Source organism: Saccostrea cucullata, unplaced genomic scaffold (genome assembly GCF_032062105.1).
Source record: "Saccostrea cucullata isolate Sc308-1 unplaced genomic scaffold, CSIRO_AGI_Scuc_v1 ctg474, whole genome shotgun sequence".
NCBI lineage: Eukaryota > Metazoa > Mollusca > Bivalvia > Ostreida > Ostreidae > Saccostrea > Saccostrea cuccullata.
Window position 1 is genome coordinate 66,685 of NW_026928549.1, and position 27,532 is coordinate 94,216.

The following is a 27,532-nucleotide window of genomic DNA, read 5'->3' on the forward strand; positions in this document are numbered from 1 at the left end:
TAAATATGTCACATATTTACATAATTCTGTTGCATGTTAACATTATCTATCTTGCACAAGGGGCAGAAATATACCACCATAATAAGTAGCATCTTGACATAAATTATATCATGCTTGTTTGCATAATTATCTCGCAAGCTGACACGAATAATTCGCATGGCAAACAATATTATCACAGATAATTCAATTTATGCCGCTATGAGAAATATATTATATTTTACACCTTAGGATAATTCCGTATATCCCTGCGCAGTCTGCAGGATATGCGCCTTTATCGCAGCGCAATTATCATATAACCTTTCATTGCGAAAGCGCAAGCGTTGCTTTTCTTGACAGAGTAACCCAATCAAAATCCTTGATTTTGTTGCGCCATTTTACCCCTCACTGCGTGACACTGCGTGAGGGCTTGTGGCGCAATTGTTTGGACGCCTCCAAGGATTTACTCATTTATGTTATATTTTATGCATATTTACATGTACTCTGATATGTTCACTGCATGTAAATTTCTACAAGTCTAGGGGGATCACACTTGTACCTTTCACCTACATGTAACCTGTATTGTTTAATATTAGGTGATCCCCCTTAATGATTTGTTTTACATTTTACTTTATGTCATTGAATTAAATGACATAATCGACAAAACTGCATATCTGTGTTTGGTTGTTTTTCACTGCACTATCAGGCTGATATTTCTCATAGGAGGCATAAAACAATATTATCACAGATAATTCAATTTATGCCGCTATGAGAAATATATTATATTTTACACCTTAGGATAATTCCGCATATCCCTGCGCAGTCTGCAGGATATGCGCCTTTATCGCAGCGCAATTATCATATAACCTTTCATTGCGAAAGCGCAAGCGTTTAAAACAACCCAATCAAAATCCTTATATATATATTGAAAAAAAAACCCACCACCCACCCTTTTTTGGGGTTTTTGGTTTTATATTATTTTATAACTTGTCATACGTTTCTTGGATTGGCGCAATTGTTTGGACGCCTCCAAGGATTTACTCATTTATGTTATATTTTTATGCATATTTACATGAACTCTGATATGTTCACTGCATGTAAATTTCTAGTCAGTCTCAGGGGGATCACACTTGTACCTTTCACCTATGTACATGTAACCTGTATTGTTTAATATTAGTTGATCCCCCTTAATGATTTGTTTTGTCATTGAATTAAATGACATAATCGACAAAACTGCATATCTGTGTTTGGTTGTTTTTCACTGCACTATCAGACTGATATTTCTCATAGGAGGCATAAACATTATCAGTGGCGTAGCATCGTTTTTGAAAGTGGGGGGGGGGGGCAGGCAGAGAAAATTTTTTTTTTACTTACCTGAAAAAAGTTGACAACCAAAAAAAAAAAAAACAAAAAAAAAAAACACAAAAAAAAAGGTAAAAGTTGCCCAAAGTCGGAAAAAAGGTAAAAGACCAAGTCGAAAATCCTATTTCGTAGGGGGGGGGGGGGGGGGTAGGTAAACTTTTTTTTCAGTGTCAACTACTTTTAGTACCAATTCTTATACTAGGTATACTAGGGGGTAGGTAAACTTTTTTTTCAGTGTCAACTACTTTATAGTACCAATTCTTATACTATTTTTTCGGTACATTTCTAAAAGTGGGGGGGCCAAACAGGCTTTGAATTAACATTTCCTATAATGTAAGCAAGGTTGGAAAAAAAGTGGAGGGGCCAGGCCCCCCCCCCCCCCCTGGCCCCCCGAATACTATGCCCCTGATTATTATGCTGAATATTGTAAAATATCTTTAATTGTTTGAAAACGACAGTTGGAAATAAAGGATTACTTATGCTCAATAGGTTTTCCGCTCTACATTTATTTTGAAATATCACAATTCAACATAAACTAACTTTTACCTTCTATATATTTTATTATATTAAATAGATATAGAAAATATGAATAAACAGAAGTATGAATACACTGCAAGAAATGACAAGTATGAGAAAACTCCGGGATGATTAATGTTAGCAACGATTCAGTTATCTTAATCAATTTTCAAAAAAGTACATGGAACGCAACGTTTTCAACGTTGACAAATCGATTCGATATGAAGCTAATTCCAATCTGTATATCAAGCATGATATATTCTAGGTTAATCATCTATATCTTGAGTTATGATCCGGACAAGGGTTACGCCTTTTGCAACATCTCGCTTATTTTTCAGATATAAAAAGGTTTTAAAACAATAATTAAAAAATATATATATATTAAAAACACATATACTTATATGAACAGATATTCTGGTGACATTTTTACCGAGGTAACTGGAATAAATTGAGTCGACATTAAAAAGTAAATAAAATGATGATATATCTTAATGTCGAATTATCCAGCCTTAGCAAAAGTTTTTTTTTTATGTAGAAACTTATCAAAGTCTTCTGCTCTTTTCACAGAAAAAAACAAAAGCATAATAAAAAGCAGACCTATTTTTGAATTGATATGCAGCAGAATTTGTTCAAAGTCTTGTATATGTGAAAAGAAGAAAACACATACATGTATCCCGTTGAAATTGAGATAAAAGACCATAGACAAATCTTTTTCATATTTGGATACCGGTATTTTACTTGAAAAAAGACTTAATGGTATTCTGCCAACAAAGCTTTTTGATAAATGTGATGACTAACTTTTCAATCGTCAACTTCTCGATCTTACTTATGCAGCAGTATATCTTTACCACCTGCATACGGAGTTTATATACGATACGCAAGAGCATGCTCTACATATGAACAGTTTCTAAAACGAGTTAAGTTATTGACAAATGTAGATGAAACAAAAATAACCCAGTCTCGGTTAAAGTCATCATTTCGTATTTTTAATGGTCACTACGATGACCTTATCAGTAAATACAATATATCATTAAATCAAATGCTGACTGACGTTTTTCATACTAATTGTAGAGTAGGCAACCAAACAATATTTTTAAAGAACTGAAGAACAGACATGAAGAACAGTATTTCCACATGAGAATTCCTTCAAATACTATTAGTTGAAAGTCCTGATCTTCAAAGACTTGATTGTAAATGCGAAACTCTGTGACCTGTATTCATATTCACTTCATATCGAAATGAAAGAAAAAGCAATAATTTAATTTTTAGAGATTGCCTCGATACGAAAGATGCTAATTATTGATCATGGAATTACTTATTTTTTCTTTTATTAATTGAAAATTATTTTCTTGACCAGATTAAAAAGAAGTCCAGTTTCTTGTTGCTTGCATTTTTGTGCACACCCATCTTTAAAAAGCAACATAATTCCAACCTAAAAAAAAACCCCAAAATTCTCATATTTTCCGAAATAAAGTAAATTGCAAATAATCACTTCTCTTTCGGAACCCATTGAGCTAATTCTAAATCAAAGACAAGTACAGACCGATATCAAAGCTACAAATTATTTAATGCATACAAATCACAAAAAATCAAGACAGATATGAAAACTAGGGAAATAGTAGTATATTTTTTATTCTATTTAAATAACTGTTTTAATATCTTTAAAAACTGCTCTCGTTCCTAACGCTTGCGTAATACAAGGACACGCACCACAGCTTGATTTGCTTCACGCCTTCTTAAAAATAGTTCAGAATGATATAATTGTCTGGGATTAAGATGTAGATTTTTTTTTAAATTCATGGACTTATGATATTGAATAAGTATCTTCGGTTTTCATATTGCGTTCCCGGAAATGAGTGATTATATGTCGTCGCGTAGATTGGAATGTAAATAAAACATGAAACCACGAGAAATAATTGTAAAATGTTTGAAATTCTTAAGAGTTTTGCTGTGAAATCATTTTTTTGGATAAAAATCTATTTTTTATTTTTTGATATTTTGTTTTAAAAGTCTTGATAGTTGATTTGTGTTTGATATTTAGATACATAGATACATAAAAAGGTTACTTCATTCGATCTTATTTCTTTTGGAGAAATTATCCAATAATTTACGTCTTGCAAGATATGTCATTCGGTTATGAAAGTTTAATTACGATTTAGTTTTTGAGGTATATGAATTTTTATTGATTAATTACTGGCAAATGTAAAAACTCTGGAATGTTGAGGCAAGCAATTTAAACCTTTTTACTTTTGGGGGGTTAAGGGATTACAGAAAAAATACATGATAACAGCAAAGGGATGTATTTAACGTTATGCATTGTAAAGTACATGGATAATGGAGATAACGAACAGAAATAAAACTTCAAAGTCCATTAAAGCAACACGAACGAGAGCAAAACAAACACCGACCTCTAAATCATCAGGGGTAGTGATCAGGTACCATGGAGGAGTAAGCATCCAAAATCGACCGGTCACATTCGCAGTGTGTTTCTTGTCATATGACCGGAAAAACAAATAATCTGTATACAATTCCTGCTAAGGCCGTAGGTCAACAGTGAACCTCTGGATAAAAGTAAAGAAATTACGGTTCTCCGTAAACGATAATAAGTAGAAATTAAAATTTGATTTGTTTTAAGAAAGTAAAAACAATCACATTAAATTGTATGAATTTAGTAATTAAGATTATTTTAAAAATCGTGTACATGTAGAAATATTAAGTTTCAATATTTTTTTTCAGGAGCGGAAAAGAAGGTATGTTTAGTATAAGAGAGGTGCACTCGAGGGCTACTTAACTTTGCTAACGGTGGATAATATGAGAGAGGGAGAGACCGGACAAAAGGAAAAGTAAGTAAAATAATTATTAAAAAGTTATTTCTTATTATCGTCAGAAATTCAAACATATTAGGTTTGCTAGTAAGGATTTTTTCCTTTATTTTTTTTACCATGATTTTATGTTGAAATTATAGCATCAAAAGCAAGTTCTTTGTGAACATTATAATATTCTTTTTGCTAACGGCCTTGAATTATCCAACTGATGCCAAAGATCTTGAAAAACCACGTTCGTCTTTACTTATTATAATAAATGTAGCCAAAAAAGCTTTCATAATCAAAATTTATATTCGTATTCATGAAAAATTGAATATCACTTAAATGCAAGAACGAAATTCTAAAGAAGGTGAATGTGTTTTACACATTCAAAATTGAATCATATTGCGAAATCTGCACTATTATTTGACTGCTTGAAAAACCATGTTCGTCTTAACTTATTATAATACATGTAGCCAAAAAAGCTTTCATAATCAAAATTTATATTCGTATTCATGAAAAATTGAATATCACTTAAATGCAAGAACGAAATTCTAAAGAAGGTGAATGTGTTTTACACATTCAAAATTGAATCATATTGCGAAATCTGCACTATTATTTGACTGCTTTCAACATGAGAACACACATGCATTTTCTGGAATTTCTTTTTGAAAATCACTTTTAGTGTAAATAAAAAAAGTGTAAAAAGGTTAACATACTCACTGAAGGAACATTATTTCGTTAAAAAAAAGAAACTTTTTTGCAAAGAATATACAATATCACAAATATACAAGAATTTTGATCTGATAAAAATCTCCCAATTCCAAACCTATAAAAAAGCATTAAGATAGTCTAAGACAATATTTGGAAACAAAGCACAAATAAAAAAGATAAAGACTGTTGTTTCTTTTATTTAAAGTTGTAAAGAACAGTTATCAGAAGATAAGATTAAAGATTGCATCTGTGTTTTTTACTCGAAGGTTATGATTTACTAGACTTTGAAAGAATGGTACACATGGTTGCTTTATTCTTAAGCCAGTGCGAAGAACATAGTTTCGAACGTTAACCCTTTGTCCTTTTTATACGGGAGTATTTTATAATTTTATTATTTTGGTAAGATTTGATGCTATACAGACCCAAAGAGTTTTATTATCAATTGTTTGGGATATAGCTTTACGCACATGGCAGGATTACTGTATATATGAATGAATGAACAAGACATTATTATCTTATAATCACGCCGAGAGTGAAATTTCGTGCGCTTTTTTCACTGATTGATAGAACTGTCGTGAACTTTATGTTTCAAACACCACACTTATTTATAATTCAATTTTCTGCATGCCTGTATCATTTTTCTTCGAAGTCTTCTGAATCATTTGAGGGAGGGTGTTCGTAGCATTCTGAAAAACATCATCTTTTTTAATTACAGGCTTTTATGATACCGACAAATTGTAAAAGAGTGAACCTTTGGTCAGATTTCACGGAGGATGTGCAGATAGGCTTGTTGCATCCAATTGTGGGCGAAAGATTTGCCACTTTTCCGCCAATACTATGTGGATTTCATACGTGCCAAATTATGCGTTGAGGTATATTATGAAAATAGATATAGATTTTCTCATCCGTTATATCGTATAGGAAGTAATATATTTCAAGAAAGGGGCGTAACCCCATGCCACATGCTAACGTAAAAAATAAAAATAAAGGGGAAAACAACCTAACCCTAAAACGTATTCTTTATCAGGTAGTTAACAAGTCGCGGTGTCTACCCCAGACTTACAATTGCGCCGGATATTTTTTTGGATCCAATGATAAAAATGAATAGAGAAATAACAGAACGTGTTACGTCCGAAACAAACAGAGTCTTAAGGAGAAATCTGGCGTGGTTGTTTCATTTCATTGAGAACTGAACAGCCTGGAAATTCACACGATTGTATTAAAAGGGTGTTCGATATATATCATTGAACACTTATGACACTTCATGGTTGGAAGAGAGGAACCATTGCAGTTCTTGTATGTCGAGACCTTCGAATATTGTATACTGACGATGAAGATTCTCGTAGCATTTTATGCGCTCTTATTCACTTCATATATGAGGACAATATTTGGTAGACCCACATCGAACTCCACTTCGAAAATTGATATTATGGCCACTCTTCAAAGATCAAAGAGAGAGTTCTTAGATAATGATTACGATGATTATTATGATGAATTAGAACTTGAAATACTGGAGAGCAAAAATGAACTTTTGCAGAAAAGCCTTCTGCCGCCTGATTTGCCGGTATCGTCTAATGTCAGGAGTAATATTCAGCTTCTTCGAGATTCGCCAAAATATGCTCCAGAATATATGATGGATCTTTACAAGACCTATTCAGAAAAGAGGACCTCGCGTCCATCATCTGATATTGTACGAAGTTTCACAAATATTAATATTGGAGGTGAGTATTTTTCTTAATAGTCATAATTTTTATATTTAATCAATGCTCTAAATTAATGGAATGGCATATTTTGAAACAAGATTTTTTTTGAAAAAGTTTGAAACCCAGTACAAAGTAATCTATTAATATAGAATCATTATCAGCTTGGATGTGTTAAGATAAAAAAGACAAGTACTATGTAGGACGTGCTTCTAGTATCAAGGCAAAAGATGATTTTACGTTAAAGATTGTATCGAGATATTTTTATGAGTTGAGTAGATCAAAAACTAGATATTTTTGAAATGGAACACAAAATAAAACTTGCTGAAACCCATGTCTACAGATATGAAATGCATATTTACCATGCTATACGACACAAGCTAATAGATAAAATTACCGCATCAAAAAAGATAAATACATGGCATATTGTGTATAGGTTTGATGTTTCATATGCTATAAATGCAACTTTTGTTCGAAGTTTGGCAAGCCACTGGTTAAACTGATAGAAAAGAATGTTAACATGATTTTAAATTTAGACAAATTGAAAGTACAGGCAAATACCTTATAATCCTGAGAGCATGGACTTACAGGCCTAGGATTGTTTATGAATTTAATTGTTTACTTTAACATTGTTATCGAGACTAAAATTCATTTCAACAACTTGAATTAACCTCTCTTAAAATAGGGACGATTTCCATAATTTTACAGCTACATAATTTCTGGCATATTGGATATCAATAAGAATAAGAGAACTGATAATAACAAAACATTTAAAGTCCGTAGTTAACCTTCCTTTTTATAATGTTATCAAACTTTTAGCCTTCAAAGATTCTGCATTCGGCATGTGTCCATTATTTTCCAATATCTCTTTACTGTCAAGTGCGGAAATTGATCCTGTAGTGATTACCACCTTATTCTCTGGAACCTTTGATGTTTCTCGGACAATCGGTGTTAAGTTATCTGTAACGAACTGAAATAAAACTCTAGGTGTGACCTGTATCAAAGTACCCAAGCTGGGAAAAATAAGATTACAAATGACTTTCAACGCAAAGTGAAAAGTTCACATGCTACAAGTTGAATGTATGAAATGCATATATATATTTATCAGGAGATAATGGTTAAATGTTTTTTTTTCAGTAAAATATGTATATTTTTCAGATAATGATGATTTTTAATTGTAAGTGAGTGAATGACTCATTAAATAATCCATAAAATACTCATTGACAACTGAAGGCTTTTTTTAATTTGTTATTTTTGGTGAATTTTTTAAAGCTAATTTTAAATCAAAATTCTCAGCAGAGACTCTGAGAGAACTGAGAGAAAGTACTTTCTGAAATTATTAACTGAGAGAAAGTACATTCTGAAATTATTAAAAGAGGAAAGACAAAGATTTGTGCATATGCTTGAATGTGATATAACTAACTTACTATTTAATAAATTAAATATGAATGGGTTTTCTCTCGTTATTTTCGGTAATAAGTCGCAACGAAAATTCCCAAGTCTTTTACTCGGTTCATTCATAAAATAAGTTACACTGGAAAGTGTTTACCTATATAACATTCGGTTATCTGGTGGAATACTTGATTCATGACAATTATGTAATGAGGCAGGTTGTTCGTGTATCGTAAAACATGTCTTGAAAATAGACTCCCTAGATAAGCTATTAAGTGCTCTCAAATACTCTCGAGTATGTGCAGTGATTGCATTTGGTGTAACGAGGCGAAGATAATGCATTGAACGAAGGTTAATTGCAGAATTCATTGCATCATTGAAATGTTTACACTATTTTCTTTTTTGAAGTGGTTTTCAACCATAAAGATCTTTGCAGTTTAAATTGTCTTGAGAGAGGGAGAGAGTTGATGGACCATTTGCTTATTGTCTTGGGGAAATGAAGAGATGTTTCATACGTACTGCATTTATTCAATTTTCCACGTTCTGATTCTTAAGTTGAATTTTATGTTAAGTGAAATAAAAGAGATGGGAGGGGTACATTATGTCCTCTTAATTTCGTCCTCTTTCTACAGCTATTCTGTCTGGTCTTTTTAAGTTTATCACTTTGGTTTAACATCGTTGGTCTAGTCTCGCCCCCTTTTACCTTTTCCTCAACTTTTCTTCTCTGTATCAAAGAAGGAATTGCCACACAATAACCTAAAACAATCCAATTTTATTATTAGTTGGTAAAGTTTTTATTAACTACTCAGTATGCCGATTGCATCCAATATACAGCTAGAAATTAATTTATTTACTAGTATATAACCGTGTTTACATATTTGTACTTTCTATTTATTAGGTGTGACAACAACTCCTGCATCCAACGGTGGAAAGACAACTAGACTACACACGATGGTTTTCAATATCACTAGTATTTCAGTGGAAGAACAAGTTGATTTAGCTGAGCTAAGATTATTTACTCTTGTAGAGAGAGACAGATATATGTATATAGGCGTCGACAGAAAAGTGTCTGTCTATGAAGTCACGGATGATAATGTTGGATATCACCTTATAGACACACAACACATATATGGAAGAGACAGTGGATGGGAAACTTTTGACGTCACTTCCGCTGTGAGGCGTTGGGTGACGAAACCAAGTTCCATTCAGATTTTAGAAATACGAATAGAAAGTGTGTTTCATAGTGTAACAAGTGGTGATTTAGATGTTTTAACAACACCACAACATAAAAATGAACCTTTACTAGTTGTATTTTCTACTGACAAACAAAAAATACAACTACACAAGACAGAGAGACATGAGTTAATTGCGCGAGAAGACAATGCTTATAATTTTCAATCTCCATTATCTTTCACAGAAAATATAGATAATTCTAGTAACTCTAATTCAAGTGAACACGAATTCCACAATCGGGTGAAAAGAAGGACGAGACGAAGTATGTGTAGAAGAAAACCGATGACGGTCAACTTTGCAGATATCCAGTGGGATACTTGGATTCTAGCTCCAGCTTCTTATGAAGTATGTGGAACTTAAAGATCATTGTTTATAGGCACATAAATCATATATTGGTCACATTCTCTAAACATGCTAAATGGTTTCAAACAATCCATGATACAGAGTCCTCTACATATATCTAATTTAACGATTTACCTGCTGTATATCATCTCGGTTTGATGTTAAAAATTGAGGATAATTTACAAAGGACAATTTCTTCTCCAAATGTATACATGTATTACAGATAAGAATTTTTAGCAGAACTATGCGCGTGTTTAACATGAATACCTGTATTCTCTACTTTTTAAACATCAGAGTGCATACAATAATTAAAAAGAGCAATAAATAAACATTTTGACAGAAGAAGAACACACATCTTAAACAAATCAAAACGCATTAAAGTAGTGGAAGATAACACTATTATTGTAATGCTGAATGATGTAATATGGAAAGTTAATGAACTAACATTTTCTATTTTAAAAGATTAGTCATTTGTGTGAGAATTTAAAATGACACGCATTCACTGTTTTGTATTTATTTGCTAATTTGAAACTAAAATAAAGCTGTCCAGTTAACATAGGTATAATTGCCAACATTTCAATTTTATCATACTTCAACAGAAAATTATAATAATTTCAATAATGACTCATATTGTTTTACAGTAAACATTGGTGTGTCTTTTTAAATGTTCAACATTAAGAATCCTAGTTATCACTTAAGATAGCAATTTTATTAAAGTACAAACGACTGCATTTGCAAGCTTCTGCTCTGAAAAAAAACGTTATTGGTCGTTCATTTCTAATACTCTAGAAGCAAATTCTCATCGATTGAGAGATTCTTTTGTCACTCTATGTCGTTTACTACATTCTATAAATAAAATAATTTTATGTTCTTATTTATTAATTGATGAATTGTTAGTTTTTCGTTAAAAGTTTCGGTTTAAACTATCGGGTATCTTTCATGTTAAAAATATTAGAGTGAAAGTTGTTTTCCTGCAACTACTTTCTTCAATTACTTTCTTATATAATCTGATAATTTTTCATTTTAAATATTCAAAGATAGTGGTATGGTATTCATACTCGACGATATCTATATGTAATGAACGGATATATGAATATGCACTTTATTTCAATCAGTTTGTTTTCTCCATTAAATGTATGTATTCCATTACAAATATTCTCAGCAAGAAGTGCAATGAGGACAAAAAATATCATTTATGATACAAAATATCATATTTGTTTTAAACTACTTTTCTGATAACATAATTTATATTTTACACAAAAAAAAAAAAAAACAGAGTAGCTACTCCTTACTGTATCATTTTTCAAATGACGTCATAATTCTAATTCTTTAAGAAAACGAATACATTCCACAATGCCAATAAATATCATTTGTTAGCGTAGATAACCTATTTCCTCTATCTCATAGACTAATCAAAAAGTATTATGAATGATAGATATTAATTTCCATGTCGAAATTTGAAACCTCGAGATCGAGAGAAAAATTAATCCTAAACGTTTGTTAGCTTAAACAAATAAGACCTGGGGGGGTTTTTGCATTCAGTTCAAATAGGAATAACCTTTTTTACGATGCACTTTTAAAAAAAGCTCTTTTTGGCTTCGGTCCGATAAAATGAACGCTTAATCAGCTTTTTGCCCCCTTCATTTGTCGTTTTCAAGTGCAATTGTATCTAAGTGAACATTTAGATAACAAACTATACTTTTGTTGCAATGACCCATTGCTTGAATACGGACAATTTTGAAGATACAAGGCAAACGCCTTAAGATTTTTTTTTTATAAAGAAGTCGTTTATTCGGTCAGAATTCGAGTTTTTAAACATTCTAAAAAATATCTATGTATTTCAAAAATTGTTAAGCTGGTTTAGTAAACTATTTAAGGTAAATTTAAGGCTATAAACAAAAGATATCTACGTTAGGCTCAAAATGAATAGTTTTATCGCCAGAGTTCGAGGAAAAAAGTTTTGAATAGAGGTAGTGTTGGTAGCATTAAACTTTGGATTAACCAGACGTCTCTGTTGAGTCTGTAGCTCCTCTTGTTTGTACTTATAAAAAAGGAAGTGAGAAGTAACAGCTGGGACTTGAAACAACAACAGTAAATAGGAGAAATATCCTTGATTAGGACTCTTGTTGTGGCAAGATTGCAATAAGACTACAACTCTAGGATTAGTTTAAAACAAATTAAAGAATTTTCAATTTTAGTAACCATGGCAACAACATTCTATAAACCAGAAAACATTAGATAATCATATATCTTAGTGTAGTCTACTTGCAGTTTAAAATCAGACTAACTGTATTATGAATAGCATTTTGAAAGTATTTCACAGAAATTTCTAATTTTAGTTACCACAGCAACGCCGTTCATCGAAATCAAAACCCGATATATAGAATTATATGTATTTTAGTGTAGTCAACTTGTGTGTCAAGTTCTTCTGAAATCAGACAAAAGCTGTAGGAGGAGTAGCACTTTGAAAGTATTTCACAGAAATTTCTATTTTTTTTTTGGTAACCCCGGCAACATTGTTCTTCGAAATCAAAAACGATACACAGAATTATGTATCTAAAAGTAGTCTTGTAGTCTTCTTGCTTGAAATCAGACAAAAGCTGTAGGAGGAGTAGCACTTTGAAAGTATTTCACAGAAATTTCTATTTATTGTAACCACGGCAACACCGTTCATCGAAATCAAAAACCAATGTACAGAATAATGTATCTTAGCGTAATCTAATTATGTGATAAGTTATACTGAAATTAGACCAAAAGTGTAGGAGGAGTAGCATTTTGAAAAAAAAATTACAGAAGGACGGACGGACGATGGACACCTTAATATCGCATAAGTTTTTAAGGTTTCTGACCAGTTTATAGCGCTAAAAAATCAAAACTGGAATTGAATTGAATATTTAAAAAGTGGCAGTAGAAGTTTAACCTCTTATTTTAGAAATAATGATAAAATCCATCCCCACATGTTAACCCATTCACGATTTTGTAAAAGCGGAATAGCAAAAACTCATTTATATAAGGCATATGACAAGATATGTTTAACAGCAATTAAAGAACTGCAAATTATTACGTCAGAACTGTAACATTCTGCACATTATCTAGATAACAATATTTTACCATCTGATATTCGGCACGTACCTCTAAGGAACTGATGACATTGTGTCTTTAAACAATGTAAAGGATCACTAAAGAAAGCAAAAAGAATAACTGGATCAGATCTGTAAATTACATGAAAATGTTTACATACCAATGTTTTGTTGAAGAGATGTCTCAACAAATTGCAAATAGTTTTTTTCCTGAAAGAAAATACTTATTTAACATGCACTACGTACAAATTGAAGAGTTGTAGGAAATCGCGAATCCAATTCAATTTTTTTTTTGTGTATGTGCATTAATTTGTAATACATTAATCTTTACTTTCTTTGCAGGCATATGAGTGTGTCGGTAAATGTCATTTTCCTGTTAATGAGCGTCTGTCTCCTTCCAAGCACGCTATCATCCAGTCGCGGCTCCATCTAACAATGCCAAAGACGTACCCAAGAGAAAGCTGCTGTGTTCCAACAAAGTTAGACTCCATATCCATTCTGTACTTTGACGAGTCAGGTGTTTTGACATACAAACCTAAGTATGATGGCATGGTTGTAACGGAATGTGGATGTCGGTAACATAGAATTCTGTGAGACTAGTAGAAGAACGACACGACCCATTCCTTCTTTATCCACTTTTTTCGCCAAAAGTGTTCAGAATACTTTTTGGAACAGTAGGAGGAAAAGGATTTGGGCGAGGGTAGTTGGTGATTTTTTTTTGTTATCGTGTACATTTGCACGGATATCGAACATAAAACCTGAGGTACCAGTGCATTTCCAAATTTATCGATGATGCTACAAAACTGACTTGATAAGTAAGAATGTCAAAGTCTTAAAATAGCACGTAAGTCGAATTTTGCTGAATGCATTTGCAATTATCTCTCTTAATCAGGAACATGTTAACAGTCATGCATCTGCATTCGCCGAAGAATTCGGAATCTTTGATGGGCGTCAGAACGGTTGAAAATTAATTGTCTGTGTAACTGGCCTGTGCAACTCGCCCTATTGTGACCCTCTCTTTGATATTTTTATCGTACAATGCACAACTCCCTTTTCAAAAACGGGTTGCACAGCCGAAGAGCAGTAAAGATTTCGAAGGGGCAACGTCACCCTTTACCACGCCTTTACCAGAAACATTCTTAGAAGATCTTTGAATGAACAGCCTCTTTAAAACACTGAGGAATTTTATCAAACATACTAAATCGGTTCTGCCAAGACCACCTACATCTTGTTCTAGAGCACTGTCTAAGTTTTTGTATGAAACACACGTAGCTTCCATAAAGGAAAATTGAACTTTGTTAAATCTGATCAATGATTATTACTGGTATTTGTTCAATAAATTCTTGTTTTTCTTGTTTGTTGCAATTAAATCGTTATATATCTTATATTAATCCAAGGAGAACTGCAGCATCAATTGAAAACTGTTCATAATCATATTCATAGTCATTTTGCCTCGAAGAAAGCAATTTCAATAACTTTCAAAATAGAATATTGATAAAGTTGCATTCAAATATATGTTGTAATAGAAAAACAATTACAGGAATGTAATTGGTATATTGTAAAATCACTTAATTTCGTTGACTCAGATTTTGCTAAATAGAAAAAAAGATATTGGTTCATCGGTATTTGTTTTCGAGGTTGAAGAAAAACAAAATATCGTATAATTTATGTAGTTTGAAATTTTAATATTTTGTGAAGTGTATATATGAATTCGTAGGGTCATCAAACCATGACAATCATTGAAAATTAAGCACTCACTAAAATAAGTGATTTCATAGTAATCTCTTTAAAAAAGAAGTTAAAATACACTTTTCTGCTATCTGATATATTGCAGAGGCATGGGTAATAAAATTAGCATTGTTTATCCACAGATATGTAGGATAAAACTATATTGTGAAGGGCAAAATAAAATCTCTCATCAGGTGTGCTGAAAATTTCAAGAATTCTTTGTACTTCATATGAAAAATCAAATTTTAGCAACCTTATCGTTTACTCGTTGGTTTTATTACGTGATAATCGAAATCCGTTTTTGCCGATATTGATAACGAATTGAGGAAACCTCTTACATCGTGTATATGTATTTATACATTTTAAGGGAAAAACAGGTGGGGGATAGAACTTCATGCAATGAGTTCAATTGATGAATGAAATTGTTTGCATAGCTTGACAAGGGCGAGTCCCAACTATCAAATTCTCTATAATATCACCTAAACGTGTGATTAAAAAGCATGCAAAGCAATCATAAATAGCAATGTTTAATGATACTCTGATGAAAAATATTTTTTGTAATCTTTTTTCACATCTATAAAAAGAAATAAAATTTTTTCAATGAATCAACAGACTGGGGGAGGTTATTTTAAATGAGGTTCGGTAGACGTCAGAATTAGGGCTGATGTATTAAGATCAAGTAGCAATTCAACAGAAGATGTTCTATTTAAAACCATATCAGTTAAAGATATAGATTCATATATGCAGAGAGCACAGTTAATGTAAAAAATATCTTCATTTTTTATCCATAAAATGAAAGTAGAAACTTTTATGCTACATTTAAAATGATAGTATAGATAATTTTTATTAATTTCTATGATTTTAAAATACTCGTAGTAAAGATATTTAAAAAAAATTCGGTATAAAAGAAAAGACAAAAAAACAATGAATTTATTGAAACACATTTATCATGGTAATGTATTTGCAACCATTTGTCTCAACAATGATAAAAATGACATAAAAATAAGTGATTTTGTTCGAACAGTATTTGTCTTAATTCGATGTAGATTTTTGTTTTGTTTGCTTATTCATATACTAGAACGAAAAAATAAATCACCATTTTAAAAACGATATCGTTCTATCCTGCAACGCCGTATTTGTTTAAATATGAATTTTAGTTAGAGTAACAATCCACTGAAAATCTTAATCTATAAAAGTATAGAAAAATTACTTAATCCAAACCTTTTAATAAATTACTATAATAATTCATCAGAGTACATCATTGCTTTTAAAATCAAAGTTTTTGAAGACGAAAGAAGAAACGAAAAAGTAGTCGTGGGAGATAGAGGCATGCCTTCTCGCAGACAGGTAAAAACGGCGAGTTGTTTATTGCATCGCCTTTGGATAACATTATCAACTGCACTATGCTGCGAAAGTAGAGATATTGGTGTGATGATGATGAAAATAATTGTTTTTATCACTATACATCTTACATTGTATCTTGATCATGAGGTTTGCTTACATCATCAGATGCATCGAAATCCCATTTTGACATGCATCATAGGACGTAAGTACCTCTATTTGAAAATTAACTTCGTCTGTGATATATGAAATTGAACTTGATATTGTTTTGCTGCCAGAGACAGTTGTTTAGAATATGATAACAATAATTTTGCTAAAATCTCACTTGGCATTATTTAAGTAGAAAAACTTGCGTAAACTTTTATGTTTAAAACAGTTTAAAAGTCGAATTTATCTTAAGCAAAAAAGTACACTGGATATTAAATAAAAAGCTAATGCATATAACCAAAAAACATTTATTTTATCGTTTCATAGTTTCTTACAAAGTTTCACAAATATCATTCAATGAAAGTGCAGAGGTTACTTAAGTTAGGTGATACATGTATAATAGACAGTATATAAAATTTTTTTTAATATTCACAGAATTCCATCTTAAAAATTCATTATTCTTTTTATCTTTGATAGTAGATAGAACGCATTTGTAACAATTTCACTTTTTTGACTGTGTTTTAAATATTCAAAGGTTCCTGTATTCCCCACACAACAAAATATTAATATCTTAATAATTAAACGAGCAAAGGTGCATTTTTTAAAATATATAAATATATACATCATGTTCTCATTTTATAGTCATACAGGAGATTTAATAACAAAATATACTCAAAGAAAAGAGTAAAAAACTAATTCAAAGAAGATCCATTGAATTCTATATGCCAAAGCTGAAAGAAAGGTCTGCAATAACATTTGTTCCTCTAATGAAAAAAAACACACCACTGACCAATAATCAAAATATTGTCTACTTTCTGAGTTCTATATTACTTTGACATGAATAATGTCTCATCATATTGTTTTCTACAAATTTCAAGGACATTTTGAAGTTTAACTGTATAATTCTGTCTTAAAGCTATAAAATTGATACTATCCAGAACGTAAGAGAGAGAGAGAGAGAATGAGACAGAGAGAGAGAGAGAGTGAGGTGGGGGAGGGAGGGAATTTTCAACTCTTTATAGTCAACAATGATGCCACCAATTATTACATGTACGGTTAAACTATTTATTAATAAAATGTAAATGTTTGCCCTCATATAACACTATTTGAACAAGGCGTTTTTACATCTCTGCAATACACGTTCGCCATGTTACCATAAATTGATTGGTTAGTTATAAGCGATCTACGTAATTTCATAGTGACTTTATAAGTGATCGACGTGTTCAACACATTTAATTTATTCCTTTGAGTTTTGAAAAAATAAATTCTTTATGGATTTAAAACTTTAGTAACTTACTATTTGTAATATATCAGTCACAAATGTAAATAAGGTATCATTTTTTTTTTACTTTTATTGGGATGTAAAACGGGTTGGCAGATGATCAAATATTAAATAAAGCCCTTCGGGTTTTATGGGATCTGATCACTTGACCAACCCGTTTTACATCCCAATAAAACTCAAAAAAACGATACCTTTTTTCTTAATTAAAACGTATATATACAAGGGGTTATTAAAATGTTAGTGGACTAGCGCCATAAAATTAAAACCACTTTGGGTACATCAACGAATCTGAAATATCTAGTTAGCATCATCTTTTCTATCTAAATAATAAACCATAAATAACTAATTTTATTTTTAAATAAATTAGTTATGTTTCTCTTTTGAAATGAGCATTTGATATCTATAAATTCCCGTTCCTTCAGATTGTGTTGGGACACAATTGGTTCATAAAATATAAATTTTTTTACTTCATTCTGAAATTTCATCGTAAATTTTACATGGAGTGTCCTAACAAATAAGGCCTTGAAAATGACGTCAAAAGGGAGAGTGGCTTCCTTTTCCAACATTCTATACCGTTTTGCCCATGAAAAAATAATGGTATAGACCTAAGAAATGTTTAAACTGGTCACAGAAAAAAATATATAGTATGCATCCAGAGTATTTGTCTTTTAATGCCAAAATAGATTCAGAGAAAAAAGGTTGCACAGTTAATGTCGATTTGAAGTCAAGGTGTGAAAAATCAATCACGTCAAAAATAATGTTTACTTGATCATATGATGTAGATATTGAACTCCCAAAAGCAAAATATGCTGGCACAATCAAAGGAGGATCTCTCGCAATGTATAAATCTATATGGAATATTATATTCATTGAAAGCCGTTGTTCATGACATTGTAAAATCATATAAAGAAGGCGTGTTTAAGTCCTTACTCAGCTCATCAAAATAAGTGTATGAGGTAGAGAAAGTGGACATTGAAAAACAGCATTTATGACGTTGTCAGACGTCATGAGACTAAACGGCGACAGCGCCGGGTGATCATATAATGTCGTTTTTATTTTATAATAATTTGGCAAACAATGAACGTATCAAGCTTAAACTTTCAACCTTTCAACATTTCTTCTTTTTTGTTGTTGTTTTATGTTCCATATAAATTGTGAAAGCACAGACTACATACTACATTTTGATAATGTTATAGCTTCAGTCCACAAACCTTTTTTGATTACCCCTCGTAATTGATTGACTACAATACATTTTTTATTCAAAAATCAAAATTTTATTATGTTCTTGACATCCTTGTCATATTATGATTCAAAAATTAATGTTGCAAAAGCTAAACCTTCTGCCAAAGTAAAAATAAGGCTGACATAATTAACAATACACTATACAATATAATTATATATATACATGTATATTTAAAAAATCGTTTGAAATGTGGGTCAAATTCAAATTTCCTACATCATTAACCATTACATCGATATCTGAAAACTGTTTCATATAATTTATAAAACCTTGCAAACGTGATACAAATTTCAAATAAATGTCTACCCAAAAATTTAATCGTGTGGCTTGTTCTTTGTCAATCCGAATAAAACGTATAGTATATCCTTGAAAATAATTTATAGAATTGATCTTTTTCCCTCGAAGTCGTGACTTACATACGAATGCCTATGATAATTCAATGAAAAAAATATCAGGGCAAATTATCACTCCCAGATAAAACCATTCTGATCATCATAGCAGCACTATCAACAGATCACTTTAAACATATTCAAGGCCCATAAAACATAAATTGCCCCTCTTGTTTAGCGTCACTCTTGGGTTATTAAAACACCCTGTGCACTGGGCTTTTTCAGCAGAGATACAAATTTCTTAGAAGACGGCCTTAAACCTACTTTAAGGCGGCAGTTATGCTTCAACATTATACAGTACAGAACATTTTTCTGATGGGCGAGTTGTTTCTTTTCTTTCTCCTTCTTTAAAATTTCTTTTTCCAGTCGTTTGATTCTCTAAACGAAAAACAAAAAATTTATCAGTAATTATTCTTTAAATTTTTTGTTTAAATTTTATCGCCTAAAAATTATTGACAAAAATATTCCTAATTACATTATCACTTTTTCTTTTTTTTATTTCTTACATTATTTAATGGCATCAGAATATATGCATATATATCATGTACATTTTGAATTTACTAGGGAAGCATATGCAAAATTTACAACATGATACTAGTAATTAATGACTTCATAATTTACAACAAACATAGACGTGACAAACAATATTGTTTTCAACGTCAAACACCATAGCTATTTAAAACTGACGTTATGCTAAAGACAAAGATTGCATTAATGGACAACTATTCTTAAAGGGAAAAAAATGGTGTAATTTTGGCAATTTTGGTAAGTTAGAAGACAGGTTGTGTCCTATCAGTTACAATCTAATGGTCTTTTAGATCCAAACTTTATTAAATTGAATATAACAACGGTTTAATTTGATATCTTAAAAAAAATATATACATGTAACATGTATCTTGAAAGTGTGCTTGTGTGTTGATCTAAATACCTAACCAAATAAAAAAACAAAATTATTATTACTTGTCCTTTCGCTGTATTAACGTATTCTATATGTCGCTAGAAATGCAAAACTTTTGCTTAGTTCAACGACAAATTAAACCTCTTTTTCAAAAAAATAAAAACAAAAAACAAAAAGCTTGCTGTTTCAAAATTCTTAACCTATTTTCATTGCGCATAATATTCCAGATGGTTTTGAACATATTATAATTATTTATTGTAATTTCTAGTTACAAAAGGATTTGGCACATGTTCTCCCTACATACATGTAAATTACAGCTTTACATAAGGCCACAGATAAACATTAATATTTAAAATATTCAATATTTGTCAAATTTACAAATCATTGCAAACATGTTTATGTAAAGAATTACCGCCAGTAAAGATTCTTCATATTCTTTGTCTTTTATTCGTCTTTTTGAAGCCGATTGCCGATTTTGTTGGAGACGTCTGTTTCGTTTTTGTAATTCAGCATCCGTCATCTAAAAATACAGAAGAGATATATTTCCAGAAATAATGCTTATAAAATTAGAAAATATTATACATGTAGTCGTTTGATTAAAAAAAGAAGAAAGAAAACTTTTTCACCATAAAAAATGAATCTTATTGCTTTAGCTACTCACGTTTGAATTTGCTTAAGATCAAACAGTTAGGTGATGAGCCCAAATACATCAATATACATGTAAAATGTTTAACATCTTTAAGAAACTGAAACTAAATCTGCAACTGATTTACATGTATTTGATTAAAAGCCCATTTTCAATAAACGTATTCAATGACGTTGTATAGTTAAATTTTAAAAATTTTAACATAATATAACCAAATATACAAGAAAAGTTATACTAGTATTTCATTTCATAAATCATCAAAGTCCCTAAAAGAACTAATTTTTTCTGTTGTTTTCGAAATCATTAATATAATAGATTTTAATTGCTTAATATGCATATGTACATTTTGTACTTGCATATGCAACTGTGCAGTCTGTAAATACATATGCAAATGTACAATTTTGGTCTTTAAGTTGTATACCTTGTACACTTTCTGTTCCTCAAATCGTACTTTGAGCTCATCTTCACCTCTCGATAGTCTCCTGCACTGAATTTTGCATTTCAATTCCTCTTTCAGCAATGGCAAACAACTTCTTGTTTGATAGCTTTCATAAACGGCCTGACTTAATTTTTCGTCGTTTTCTTTTTGCAAATTATGCATTTGCATGCTGAAAGTTTTAAGATCAAAATTACAACTATATCAGCTACAAAATCTTCGTTTAAAGAGGTATATTTTAGCTGCCAACTCATGCTGTCTCCATGTTTTTATTTTCATTTTCACCATACATGATCGATTGCGTACAGGGTGACATTATTTAAAGGTAGTATGAGGGTAATGATTTTTAACATTAAATAAATAAAATTACAAATGAGTTTGAGTTTGAATACAAATAAAGAACAATTATTTACTAGCATTATCAGAAATTATACTAATGTATAGTAATACATGTCTGATAATATTGATAATAAAAATTTTCTTATGCGTAATAGTATTATATACATTTATTGCTGTTTTTTGAGGTCAATACAATGATTTAGCCATCTGAGGAGTACAATATTCACCGAGCCTGAAGGGGTCAATACAGTGATTGACGTTTAAATAGCTTTCCAAAACAATTTGTATCAATTTGGAATTTCCCGATCTATTTTCAGATCAATGTAGAGGAAATAAATCCTTATATTCACCTGGAACGTCACGTGCAGGTAAATATAACGTATTTCTTCCACATAGTTGGATCTCAGCCAATCAGAAAGATAGGAGTTATTCAATCATATTAAAACATGTATTATTAACATTTTGAAGATAAATGTTATTTGTTGGATTTGTGAATTTTGTGTTAGATTATTAAAATCAAGAGTAAGAAGCTCGTAAATAAAATAAATACATATAATGTAAATAAATAAAGCACAAAATTATATCTTTAAAATATGAGGTAAGGTCGCCCGGGATTTGAGTATAAAAATAAAGTGAAACAAGTGTTCTCTTGACGATAAGAAATATTAAACTGCAATAAAGATTCCGTAAGCAGTTTGAGAAGACTACAAAATACGAAAGTTTAAGTCAAAGATCATCAGATTCCGTCAAAAATGATATTTTTGAAGCCATAAAAAGATGTCGATACAGGTGTATAAGTCAACCGAATTGTGAAAGAAATTCAGTTCTTGGAATTTTGCTATAAATTTTTCCTGGTATAAGTGAGTTTGTATTTTATTAGAAACAATTCAAGGCGGGACAGAGTTTAATTTTGGAATATCGATGCATTGTTTAGATATCTTGGTTTTGATTTTTGTCGATTGGCGTGGCAGTGTTAGATAAAAACAAGATATTAGGAGGTTCTCAAATAAGATAAATATCTAGGTTCTGGGAGGAAAACAATGACATTTGATTGCAATCTGCCTGTGTAAAACACCCTTTTCATCAAGATTGCCTAATTTGCAAATGTGCAAACACTATTTTAGTCGACATTCTAGGCCCATTCATAAATATACACCTAAAGGTCATCTTTTGCCAACTCCAAGTAACTGTTATATATTCTAGTGTGTTTTGGATTATTTTCTGGTGTATAGAGCAAGCAACTGAGGATATTTTTAATAAAGAGTTTTTAAAATAAAAATCATATAGATATGCCAAGTGCATTATATTTACTTAGATTTAATCGATCAATACACGTAAACGTTTCACAAAAAACGGTAGGCGGGAACTTAAAAACGAAAGTGAAAGTGAAATTATGCTACACATTCATTGCCTATTCAATCCTGCATTTTTTAAAAATTCCTTTATAATTCTATATTAGTGTGCATTAGAGTGCATATTAAATAAAATCATGCATGCATGCATAAGTACTCCTTAAGAAAAATACCTGATACTTATAATGTAAACATTCCTCAGATCATATAAGATCAATTTGCGGTTTAACCCTGATAAAAATACCCTGGGAAAATACCTATTTACATATTTTAGTTGCAATTTCAGATCTTCTAGCATATGAATTTATCATGCAAAATCAATGCAACATAAAATAGACATGTATTTAGATTTGCATTTTACTGTTTATACCATTTAAATTACATGTAAACATGAATTTGAAAATAAATTTAATATGTACATGTATTAATACCATATATTTTTTTTTGTTGATAATTGTTTGATATATAATTTAAATGAAAAAAAAATTATTATAAATTCGATATGCTAATAACTTATTTTAGTCCAATAAGGATCTTTTAAAAACCGAACCAATTAACTTATCTCAAGAATATCAAAAGACTCGATTATAGTCAACATTTCGCAAATTTTCATCAAAGGTCAACGTACGTTAATTAACATGTCCAAAAATTTATTTTTACAATAGTTCTAAAACTATATATGTGGTTTTTAAAGTTGTAACTTTTACAATTTATAAATATATAACTGATGAACAGAAAGGAAGTACCTTTTGATAACAAATACTGAATAAAAATATTTATTGAGAATTTTTTTTGAATGCTTATACTTTAAAAAAAATATTTAATTCTGCACTTTTAGTTAAACCATCATTGCAGAAATAATATATACGTATTTATAAATGAAGGGCAAGTTGGACTTCGATAGCTTCTGGAAAGTTGTTTTCCCTGTTTATTTTGTCCAAGTGTTAAGATTTGATATCGAAAGTACATTGCAAATGGCGGATTTTAAAGGTGTCTTGCCTTAATACATGTCATGCTTTTAATAATAGTCTCTCAGAGACCATTCACGCCAAACTTGCCCTTCATTGATAAACATATATTAAATCTGCAATGATGGTTTTCTCTCAAAGTACATAATCAAGTAGATGCCTTTTTTTCAAAAATATGCAAATATTTTGATATATTTGTTCTCCATAAAAATATCTTTTTTTTAAATATTTGTTTTCAAGATTAGTGATGCTTTCTATATGTTTAACAGATTATATATATATAAATTATAAAAGATTTAACTTTATATTTCACATTGTTTTGCACCTATTGTAAAAATAAATTTTTGGACATGCCGACCTTTGATAAAACCTTAAATACAATAAATACAAAACGATTTTAACAAATAGTAGAATGCTCACTGACTTTATACAAATGTAAGGCCATTATTAACACACTGTTTTGGCTGATCAAATAAACCGAAAAACTTTAACCAAGATAGTTTACATTTCTGTAACATCAGCTTATCTGTGAGTAATTAACCTTTCTCGGTTAAAAAAAAATTGAACACACTTAGATCCTTCAGAAATCACATCAAATGTGTAGGGGAGGGATAGAATTTTAAAAGAAAAAGCTCACAGACAGACGCACATCTTACCATCTCATTAACGTTTCTAGTCTTTGAACAATAGTGTTAATAACAAGAGTTCTATGGGCCATTTCGCTCACACGAGCACATTTGTTAGAAAAAATCGGTTTAGTATTGAAAAGGTAAAATATATAATTATATAGGTTATTACATGTACATATACCCCCTCTTCCTTGGAAAGGGAGCAAGATTTTTTTTCCAAATTTGAATCTACACTAACTGACGATGCCTTCATATTTCTCTGAATAATCAAGGCTTTATAAGATTTTTTTCTTTATGTTTGATAAAAATGCTTCTATATAGGGTGAATTCACCATGCATCGGACACCCTTGTACTTCTACAAGTTCTAGCGATATCGCTACCGACGTAAAATTATCAAAATGGAGCGGAAAGTGTCCGATGCATGGTTAATTTGTGTCCGATGTGCGGAGAAATGAACATACTAGTAAAAACCAGCTCTAAATAAATTATACAAACATTGAGGATAAATTTCTTTAAAATTTATGTAAAATTGCCAATCTTTGACAAAATTCACCAAAGTCTGACTCGTTCCGTTGAAGTCGAATTTAAAGAACGATAACTCTAAAAATTGCAAAATCATAAATTTCTGGTTATTCCCCTTTGATGATGTAAAATATGACGTAACTTCAAGGCCATTCTCGGGGTATTTTTATCACAACATAATAAATATCGGTATCATTAAAAAATTTAAATCTTCAGCTTCAAGACAGAAACAAATAAATACACAGAACTCTTAAGTTGAAAGAGACTTTATTGTCTAAAGTTGTCCGAAGCAAGGTATGTGTCCGATGCATGGTGAATTCACCCTAGATATATCTATTCAGCTTTTTCTTTTCAAATTTTCTTTCAAACAAGTTTTTTTTACGATTTTTAAAAATATGTATACCTACGTAAAAATTTTATTGCCTATTGTGGCCTTACCCTATCTTCAGGGTCATGATTTGAACAAAACTTGAATTTACAACTCGTATACTGCCTAAGAATGCCTCCATACAAATATCACCATTTATGACTTTGCTGTTCTTGAGAATAAGAAAAAAAGTTCCATGTATTTAAGTGTAAAAATATGTCTTCTTTTGTAGCCCTGAGGGTCATGAATTGAACAAACTTTAATCGACACTACTTGAAGACGCCTTTTCATAAATACCAGGTATGATATCACAAGTAATGTCTTTGCTGTTCTAGAGAAGATATTAAAAGATTTTTTCCGAATATTTCTATGCAAAACTTGGTTGCCTATTATATCCCCAACCTCCTTTTTGAAAACTTTGAATCTATATTATGTCAGAAAGATTTTACATAAGTTTCATGGTTTGTTTTGACACATCAAATCTTGAGAAGAATTTTAAATACATGTATGTCCATCCAATTTCCATCATTTCTTAGTTTTCTTTATTTGGAAGAGGGTGTGCATGGCTCATCATTTGAAAAAAAAAAACAAACTTGAATCCCCTTAAACAAAGAATATTCTGCATCAATTTTTTTTTTAATTTGGCCCACTGGTTCTTGAGATGAAGACAAAAATTTGAAAAGTTTACGCCTACAACGGACAAAATTTTTTTCAGAAAAGCTCACTTTGGCCTTCGGCTCAGGTGAAATATATAAAGGAGAGTCACGGTGCAAACCCAGATCTTTATATAGGGCATAAACACGACCCTCTGTAAATTTCAAAGGTGTGATCGGGTGACTAGAAAGAGTAAGCATCCCCTGTTGAAAACTCACACTCGCAGTAAGCCATATGTAAGCTTAAGTTACGGCGGCAAGCAAGATTCGCTTCATGCATAAAAAATTAACTGAGTAAATCCTGGTGTCTAACTTGAACATCAATGCTTAAAAGATGTTTTTGAATTAATGGGAATAAGAAAGGGGACATGAATATTATATGAAGGCAATAATGGAAATTTACTTTATACGAAGAGTTGACGAAGAAAAACCTTAAGTCATCTCGTTTGCTATATATTTTATATGTTTGTTGACATTTATCGTCTTTAGTCAGAAAAGCATTTAATTAAAAACAATCCTATGTGACAAAATCTGTGCTGTCTTTTTCAGGTTCACTTGGATATAATGAGTCGACATATAATAAGAATGAAGGAAATGGAGATAACGAACAGTAGTCAATATCAAAGTCCGTAAAACAATACAAAAAAGGAGCAGAGCAAACACGGACCTTCGAAACATCAGAGGTGAGATCCGGTGCCATGGAGGAGTGAACATCCCCTGCCGACCACTCACACCCTCCGTGTGCTCCTTGCCATGATCAGGAAATAACAGAAAAATCCGCCGTCAATTCAGTGTTTAAATAATGGACTAACAATAAGTATGAAAAATGTCAGTCAGCATTTGACTCAATGATACATTGTATTGGCTGACGAGTCATTGTATCGACCATAGAACTTACGAAACGATTACTTTAAAGGAGACTGCTGATATTCTTGTTTCATCAACTTGTTTGTCAATAATTACTTGTTTAAGAAATTGTTCATTCGTAGAGCATGCCCTTGCGTATCAAATTAACTGAGATACATGAACTCAGTATGCAGGTGATGACTAATTGATTGTATATTGTTTAACGTCCCTTTCCAGAATTTTTTACTTATAGGTAGACGCTGCAGGTGATGAAGGTATATTGCTGAATACGTAAGGGAAGATGACGATAAAAAAGTTAAAGTCATTACGTTTACCATTAACGTCTGTTTCAACTTAACTTACCAAGTATTAAACAGATTTGTCAGACTCTGTGATATCTTTCATCTCAACCTCACCAGGATATATCGTATTGACATAGGAATATAAATTACAATTGTTTATTGACAATACGTCGTGGATATATCTAAATGTTGAGCTGAAGGCAACAGCAAGTGTTTTTTTTTCTTTTCACGCATAAGATTTTGCACAAATTTTGCTTCATATGAATACAAAAATAAGTTTGTTAATAACGGAACGCAATTGGTACCCATGGGAATTCCAATAGATTG

General features: G+C 31.1%; 2 protein-coding genes across 3 annotated transcripts; one reads left to right on the forward strand and one right to left on the reverse strand.

Moving 5' to 3' along the window:
* Nucleotides 1-6,117: 6,117 nt before the first annotated feature.
* Nucleotides 6,118-14,476, forward strand: LOC134277912 (bone morphogenetic protein 10-like). 2 transcript variants are annotated; one of them, XM_062760208.1, is made up of 4 exons: nucleotides 6,118-6,244; nucleotides 6,400-7,093; nucleotides 9,363-10,042; nucleotides 13,462-14,476. In XM_062760208.1, the coding sequence occupies exons 2-4, from the start codon at nucleotides 6,637-6,639 to the stop codon at nucleotides 13,696-13,698; spliced, it is 1,374 nt and encodes a 457-aa protein (XP_062616192.1). In that variant the 5' UTR covers nucleotides 6,118-6,244; nucleotides 6,400-6,636; the 3' UTR covers nucleotides 13,699-14,476. The 2 variants fall into 2 exon arrangements, with proteins under 2 accessions (XP_062616192.1, XP_062616191.1); XM_062760207.1 differs by having other exon boundaries at nucleotides 6,118-7,093.
* A 4,358-nt stretch (nucleotides 14,477-18,834) lies between these two features.
* Nucleotides 18,835-23,147, reverse strand: LOC134277906 (uncharacterized). The gene is made up of 4 exons (XM_062760201.1): nucleotides 23,091-23,147; nucleotides 21,212-21,398; nucleotides 20,557-20,664; nucleotides 18,835-19,624 (listed from the first exon to the last, which is right to left on the reverse strand). Exons 2-4 carry the CDS (start codon nucleotides 21,395-21,397, stop codon nucleotides 19,427-19,429), a joined length of 492 nt encoding a protein of 163 aa, XP_062616185.1. The 5' UTR covers nucleotide 21,398; nucleotides 23,091-23,147; the 3' UTR covers nucleotides 18,835-19,426.
* Between the last annotated feature and the right edge of the window lie 4,385 nt (nucleotides 23,148-27,532).